The sequence below is a fragment of the Momordica charantia genome (genome assembly GCF_013281855.1).
Source record: "Momordica charantia cultivar OHB3-1 chromosome 4 unlocalized genomic scaffold, Mcharantia_2.0 BLBB01000004.1, whole genome shotgun sequence".
In the NCBI taxonomy this organism is placed as follows: Eukaryota; Viridiplantae; Streptophyta; class Magnoliopsida; order Cucurbitales; family Cucurbitaceae; genus Momordica; species Momordica charantia.
In genome coordinates, this window is record NW_028275162.1 from 4,900,247 (window position 1) to 4,908,683 (window position 8,437).

At 33.9% G+C, this 8,437-nt stretch overlaps 1 protein-coding gene across 1 annotated transcript; it reads left to right on the forward strand.

The window, feature by feature from the left end:
- Positions 1–349: 349 nt before the first annotated feature.
- Positions 350–3,231, forward strand: LOC111016612 (cyclin-D3-1). Its single transcript, XM_022292057.2, has 4 exons — positions 350–1,175; positions 1,269–1,473; positions 1,576–1,706; positions 2,761–3,231. Exons 1-4 carry the CDS (start codon positions 657–659, stop codon positions 3,034–3,036), a joined length of 1,131 nt encoding a protein of 376 aa, XP_022147749.2. The 5' UTR covers positions 350–656; the 3' UTR covers positions 3,037–3,231.
- The last annotated feature ends 5,206 nt before the right edge of the window (positions 3,232–8,437 follow it).

The following is an 8,437-nucleotide window of genomic DNA, read 5'->3' on the forward strand; positions in this document are numbered from 1 at the left end:
AAGTGAGACAAAACCATCAATCTTTTAGCACGGCTTATTAAGGTAATTATTATGGGTGACTCATTGGTACAAAGAGACTAGGATTAATTAGGACGGAATGAGTTCAAATCCAATAATGACCACCTATACCTTAAGAACAAGTAAATTCTATGTGTTTTCCGTCCGCAAGTCGCCACATCGTCGCCTCACGCACTCTCATCCAACAAAACCTTCGATTTTAAATTTGAAAATTCAACAGTAGGATCAGCCAAAAACAACTCCGACGAACCGATGACCAACCCTAGGGGTTATATGTTTGGGCTCCAACTTTGTTCCTTTTTACTTGTTCCATTACACATTTCCTAGCCCGCCAAATACAACACACCGAAAGCACAAAAACATCTCGCTCTCTCTCTCCCCTATTTCAAAATCCACCACACACACTCACACCCCTCCCCTCTATTTTATAAAAAAGACAACCTTGAAATCCACTCTGCTAAAAAACTCAACCCTCTCTCTCTCTCTCCCTCCTCAATCCCCAACAACCACAAAAGAAGAACAAGAAACAAAGAAAGAAAACGAAGAAACAAAACAAGGGTCTAATGGGGTTTCTCCTCTCCTCCCCATAATGACTCCACAAAACTCAACCCTCTTCTTCCAAGAAGAAGAAGAAGAAAATGGCCTTGCACCCAAATAAATACCCCACCCACCGCCACACAAACTCTTTGTTCTTCCTCTACTGCACAGAGGAACAGAGATTGGCCAACCAAGAACAAGAACAAGAACAAGAACCAGAGGCAGAGGATCCCATTTTTGACGACAATGGCGCAAACGGTTTCTCCAGCTGCTCCTCCATTTTGGAACAACCGACCCATTTGGCTGTTTGTGAAGATGAGGAGCTCAGGGGCTTGTTCTCCAAAGAACGGGATCAGCATCTCCAAAACGCTGGCGTTTTGGAGAACGCTGCTCTGTCTCTCGCTAGAACAGAGGCCGTCGAGTGGGTTCTCAAAGTTAATGCCTTTTACGGCTTCTCCTCTCTCACTGCTCTCTTCGCCATTAATTACCTCGACAGAATCCTCTCTGGCCCCCATTTTCAGCGAGACAAGCCATGGATGGTTCAGCTTCTGGCCGTAACTTGCATCTCTCTGGCTGCTAAAGTCGAAGAAATTCGAGTTCCTCTGCTTCTAGACCTCCAGGTACAGAACAAATCCTCTGTTTTTCCCCTTTTTTTCTTGGAACCCATCAAAATAAATGGAGTTTCACGAACACCCATTTCTTGATTTTCGAAGGTGGAGGATTCGAAGTACATTTTCGAAGCGAAAACGATTCAGAGAATGGAGCTTTTGGTGCTGAGTGCTCTGCAATGGAGGATGCACCCAGTGACCCCTGTCTCGTTTCTTGGGCTCTTCACGAGACACCTCGGGCTGAAGAATCGGTTCATTGAGAGCGAGTTTTTCAGGCGCTGTGAGCGCATTCTCCTCTCGCTCGTCTCTGGTAAATTAATTCAATCCCCCATTTTTGTCTCAAAAAGAAAGCTTTTTTCTTTTTCTTTTTTCTTTTTTTCGATTTTTGGGGTTCAGTTTTCGATTCCTGCAGATTCGAGATCGGTGGGGTTTCTTCCTTCTGTGATGGCTGTGTCGACGATGGTGAGCGTTGCTGAAGAAATGGGAGACTGTAACCCATTGGACTTTCAGGATCGGCTTCTTAATGGCCTCAAAATAACCAAGGTTTTTTTTTTCCACCTTTTTTAGCACTCTTTTTACCTAAAATCTCCAATAAAAAAGAAGAAGAAAAACAAAGATAAAACTTTGATTTTATCATAAAATAAAGGTCTAAATCTTATTTTGGAATAGCCCTTCAATATGTTTATTTTTCAGTTACTTTTTAAAATTTGAGATCTCATAATAGTATTTTTCTTTTTACCTTTTAAATAATAAAATAGATACTCGAAGATTTAAATAATGTCTATAAAAAAATTAAAAATAAAACTAATATAAAGATGAATGTTGGTGGACAAACTAGAATTTGAACTTAGAAGTAAATATTGCACCCACCATTTTTTTCATTCCAAACTAATAACTTTGTCCTTTGTTATATTAGAAGTATATAAACAAATGTCTAACAAAAGCGAAACGATATGCAAATATTTACCAAAAATAGTCAGAATATAATCATTTAAGATGGTAAAATAAAAATGTTGCATTCAAAAAAGAATTAAAAAAAAGGGTAAAAGATGAAGGTACATGTGAAGGGTCATCTTTCATTTATACCCAAATAACATACTAAGTTAACCAACTCATATAAATTTAAAGTTTAAATTCCACTTTTAATGTCTCAACATTGTTCTATTTTTCATACCATTTCAAAATATCTATTTTAACCCCTCCACGAAGGAAAAAAAATTAAATAAATAACCATTTTTTCTAGTATTTTTTACGGTGAACTTCTCATTTTCAAAATATCTATTTTGATTTCTAAACAATTTTTAATAAGTACTATTATTTTGTCATCTAATATTTGGGGTATCTAATGCCAAAATTCTCAAACACAGGTCCACATTAGCATGTCAATAATGTACACAAGTCACATTATCTATTTGTTAGCCCGTTAACATAATCCAAATGATTATTTTCTTATAGTTTAGCAAACCCCAAATACACATTTTATAACTCCAATCAATGGAATTTAAATTCATATCCAAAAATTCCTATCTTTTTTTTAAATCTAAAAGTTTAAGCCGATAAGAAACCATAATGTTATTGGGATGTTTGATGAACACAGGGAAGAGTGAAGGATTGTTGCAATGTGATAATGGAGGTGTCAAAACGGGCAGCGAAAGCAGAGAAACGCAGATCATGGAAGAGGAAGCAAATGGCCAAGGAGGAAGAAACCAGATCAGAAGCAGAATCAGAAGCAGAAGCAGAAGCAGGGAGCCCCAATGGGGTAATGGAGGCCAATTTCAGCTGTGAAAGCTCCAACGATTCGTGGGGCGTGGGGACGGCCCTGTCATCACCCACCCATTGTTCTTCCAAAAGAACCAGAATCACCCACCCTTGATTCTCTCTCTCGAAAACTCGAATTTGTTATGTGTTTTTTTTTTTTTCTTGGTTGGAAAAAATGGCACAAGAACAAAGAGACAGCAGCAACAACCATATGGGCACATTACAAACTCAACTTTATGGTCATAATGATGATGAGAGAGAGGTTTTCTTTGTATTATATGGAATTCATCAGTCTTCGCTATTTGCACCATACTCCATTTCGAACATATTTTCCTTTTCCATCAATCTCATTATTATTATTATAACGTAAGTAAAAGTAGTAAAACAATAATAGGTTTTTATTTTAAAGAGGACTGATAGAGCAAATACCAATATTCATGGAATTCTATTTCAATACCAATCTATATAGATTTTCAAAATACTCCCTTAAAAGGGCTCGTTTGAGTTCATCAATATTGACTAGATCCTATTTTTAAACCTTATGTTCGTTTGAGCTATTTGAGCTCTGTTATCATATCAATATTTACGAGGTTTAATTTCAAAATCAATTGACAATGAGGGTTAAGGATCCCACAAGATAACGGACATGACAAGGATTTATAATAGACATGAATTACTTCTCTCATTGCCAATTAGTTTTCAAATGGAACCCCATAAATATGAATATAGTACAGAGTATAAAAAGCTCAAAAGAACATCCGATCTAAAAATGGATGGAATCCGACCAAAATCGAGTGAACCAGAAGAACCATAATCTTGAAAGACATATCAAGAATCCCAAAGAGACATAATTATAATTTATAATAGACATAAGCTACTTTTTTTTTGTCGAGATGAAACTAATGAGAGGAATAACTCATCGGATAGATTTTATTAGGTGTTTTAAGTAGTTGTTGGGTGGTTTGACTTTGGTTTTAAGTTAATGGGGAGAGAGAATGTATGAAATTAATGATGTTGGTGAGGTGATTAAGAATGTTAAAAGGGTTAGATTGGCCCACGAGACTTGGGGGTGTGTTTGTTTTTTTCGTCTGCATGTGAGAGGAGGGACACAGTGTCGGCCATAGCTTCTGTTCAACCATTATATCATTGTGTTCATGTTGACCAACACATTTACATGTAAATATCTTTTTTTCTTTTCTTTCTTTTTAAAAATGTGTGTTTTAGATCCATATTTACCTCCCGCCATAGCAATCAAAATCTATAGTCAATCTCGAGAACAAAAGTAACATGATAGAAACACATCGCTCGTAACAATACACAAATTTAGACTAATTTGAACGCAGTGGTTAAATGGTCAATACTGAAGACATAGTAATATTTCTTAAAATACATGGATCATAGTGTAGCCTATAAATTTCCTAGTCATTAATCTAATAAGGTATTCTTTTTAATAAATTTTTATCCGTAGTTTATGTCTAGCTAGATTATGTTAAATTATAACGAGACTTAAAAATTTCAGCTTTATCTTTATACTCTATGATCTTTAGGGAGGAGTAAATATGTTGGCCACCACACATATTAAATCATGTAATTAGACCCAACCAACTTAAATTGATAGATTATGATAGGTTTAATGTTTTATCCATTTTCTTAATAGGTTAAGACATTATTTACAACTATTCTAAATAGTTTCTAGGTGTATTTAAAGTTTGACGAGTTCAAACTATACCATTAAAAATATTAAATATACGAACACATTATTGATCCTTCACCATCAAATAAATTGACATAGTATATCATGTGATTGTACTCAATTAATATGTTATTATTGTTAAAGATCCAACGTCGAAAACAAAAGAGACCTTACATAAGTTTATAATAGATATGGACTACTCCTGTCACATCCAATTGGTTTTTAGATAGAACCTCAAGAATATTTTGATATGGTATTAGAGTCTAACAAACTTAAACGAGCAATCGATCCAACCAAGATCGGTGGTTGCATGTGGATGAATGGGCGGTTGAGTTGGGTTTCTCTCTCTAGAATTGACCTCGTAGAAACAGCTTAAATTGAGTGGCAGAAGGGTGGTTGTAGAGGAGAAGACCATTTTCAACTTTATGATAACCTAATATTTCTGACCTTTTTCTGAAGCAACCCAACTGTTCATCTTTCTTTATTGTTTTTGAAGACTTATGTCTTTACTCTTTACCCATTCTCATTACAAGCAGGGTTTAAATATCCTCATTCGTTAACATTTTTATATATCTATGAATTACTATAGAAAAAGTTGACATATTATTAAAAAATATCAACAAAATATCACCCATATAGATACTGCAAGAATAAACAAACTGTGAGAGTGAGGAATTCGAACTCACAACATTCTGGTTGGAGATATATACCAATTACCGCTGAACTATGCTCGCTTTGACAATTATCACGTAGAAGTTAATGTTCGTACCTTATTATATACCAATTACCGCTGAACTATGCTCGCTTTGACAATTATCACGTAGAAGTTAATGTTCGTACCTTATTATTCACACAAGACCAATAGAATCCTAAAGGAAGTAGGAAAGCTAAAATAATAACAATATGCGTCTATTATATTGAATTCACCCCAACTCAATATTACCATATTTTTGGAACTTCTAATGCCAAAGTCATCGAGTGAGCAAGCTTCCCAAATCCCTAATATATTATATGTTGGGCTACGAATGAAAATTTTATCAAAAGTTTCTATCGTATCAATTTACCTTTGTTTAATTCCTCTCGAAACATATATATACTCGAAATTAAGTTAAAGTAGCAGTATAAATTTGACTATTTCACATATGCATTTTTAATCATTTATAGAACAAATTAAAAGGCATATGTATAATGGGTTGCATTTGCAATATTAGGTTAGGCATGTAAATGCATGTTTACGTCAAAGTTGAAAAGCTTATAAACAGTTAAATAATGGGATGTGGAGAAAAATGCACTCAACTCAAATTATTCATCAAAAACCCACTTTTGCTTTTGTATCATTTCTCCTTCACTTTTTATTATTTTTCTCAATGCCCTAGATAACATTGCCTTTGCCTTTCTCAATTACCTCAAATTCAAATGTATAACTTGACAACCTCTCAATTTTTTATTTTGCTAATAAATTAATTTGTTACTACTACTCATTTAATTTTAATCTCTACCCTTTTTTTTTTCAAGATGGTGAAGAGAAGGAGGTTAAATAAAAGCACCCTAGAAGAAACAGTCGTTTGTATATTGACCCATAGGAGGACTACAGATCTATATTTATGTGAGAAAATTAGACGGTTGTTTCAAAAACTGTAGTTATATTTCTATTTGTTTGAAAATCTAATGGTAGCCTATAGTATCTCAAATATCAATCAAACTTTTAAATTGAACTAATATTTAATTGTCAAATAACTCAGTAGTAATTGACATATATCTTCAATCAAGAAGCTGTGAGTTTGGTTCACCACTCCCACGTCTTGTACTAAAAAAATTAATATTTAATTTAATTTAATTCTTTAACCTTTTTGCATTTTGAAAACATTTTATATTCTTTTTCACCTTGTTTTTTGAATTTCAACCCACAATCTTTTTAATAAAGTAGTTTTCAAACATTTTTGAAAAAGGTAAAAAACAAGAAATAGAATGGTGATAGAATGGTAAACATCAAGAAGCTTCTTTGTTTCTTTATACATATATCTGTATTAAAAGTAAAAGTAGGAGCGAAAAAAATTTAAAGTTTGGACTAACCAAATTTTACCACTCAAATAAAAATCGATAAGAAATTATTGACGTACAAGATAAGGGAAAAATTCAGTTTAGAATGCGATTAAAATCGTATATTGACTAGATAAGGAAACAATTTATGAATTTATAAGTGTGAGATAATTGGTATGAAGATTCTTGCGTAAAACCAAAATTAAAAAAAATAATGTGAATTATGCGTAGAGTGGATAATATCAAGATATAATTGTCTCTAACAGATGGTATTAAAATCATGCTCCTGACTTAGCTGTCTCAAAGATATAGTCATGGTGATTCGTAGTTAAGCTTTATCAAAATAGCCGGTCACTATCTTAGGGAATTGAAGGCTCAATGATACTCTGTTCAAAAAAAGATTGTGGAGATATCGACATGGCTGTCGTTTGTCTTAACAAATCCCGAGATATAAATTTTGGTACCAAATAAACCATGAACTTTTAACAATTTTTGGTTTTTTTGTATTTATCCATTACAAGATTAGTAAGATAGAACCATTAACCCCATGAATACCTACAAAAGAAAAGGGGGTTAAGTTAAAAATGGTCACATCCAACCTCCAAAACCCAAAAAATAAATCACCAAAAAGGGTTTTTGGAATTATGTCCCTATTGTCAATTCATATGATGCAAAATTGTAGTGGGTTCTTAATGGCTGATTCCCTTTTGGTTTTGTTCTATTTGCTTTTTTGTTTCATTTCCTTTTAGCAAGAAAGATAAAAGGGAAAACAAGAACTTGTCTTTCTTTGCATATGTTCTATAATAATACATAAAACCTTAACCTTTCTTTTCCCATCAGCTGGTTTTAGGATACACATGAGAGAATTTTAGTGAGTGGAAAGGCTAAATTTTCCCCTCAAAACAGAGAGAGGAAGTGGCATCAAAGTTGAAAAGCCAAAAGGTGGGAAATTTTGAATTTGGGAGACAAAAATCTCTTTGATAGTATTGTGGGGAAGATCAAAATTGGCCCATTTTCTCTTTGTTCTTTACTTTAGAGCTGTAGTAGTATATACAAATGCATGCTATTCCATCATGATTCATGAGAGAGAAGGATAAGAAAGAGATTTTAATTTGGTAAAAGGAACACAGCTTGCTCCCAAGAAGAAGCAAAGATTATGAGGGTCACAGTTTGTCCCCTCCCCACACCAATAATTGCAGAATAATATTATACACAACTTTACCAAGTTTTTTAACCTAAATTTTGTCTTTTCCTAGTGGATTCATGAATTTTTAATTTTGTATCTAACAAGTTCCATAAAAGACAATTTTTAACTAAATTTAGAAACCCACTTAAAACTTTTAGGACTATAACTCATAGAAGTTTAGGAGCTAAATTTGTGTTGGGTTTGTAACGAGGACAAATAAAGTTTCACATTGATTAGGGAAGGGAGTGATCTATGATATATAACAAAGGACAATTATCTCTATTGGTATGAGGTCTTTTGGGTGAAACAAAAAATAAAACCATGAAGGTTATGGTCAAAGGCAGTGTTGAGTATCTGTGTTGTCCTTAACAAGTGGCATCAAAGCCAAGTTAAAAACCTAGCTGTGTGGAAGGAATTCTTGAGTGCCGAACAAAAAAGTGATGAGCCTCGAATAGTGTAATCATGGTGTGATTCGTGGTTATGCTTTACATCTGAATGTGCTTGGAGCTTTGGATAAGTGGAAGCTCTCATTCTGGTTCGAAAGAGTGGACAAATAGTTGACTATTTGAGAGTAATATATAAAAGAGGACAACTATC

Coding starts and splice junctions, on each gene's coding strand:
- LOC111016612 (XM_022292057.2), top strand. CDS start 657: ATGGCCTTGCACCCAAATAAATACCCCACCCACCGCCACACAAACTCT. Junction 1,176..1,268: donor CTCTGCTTCTAGACCTCCAG/GTACAGAACAAA, acceptor TGATTTTCGAAG/GTGGAGGATTCGAAGTACAT. Junction 1,474..1,575: donor TCTCCTCTCGCTCGTCTCTG/GTAAATTAATTC, acceptor CGATTCCTGCAG/ATTCGAGATCGGTGGGGTTT.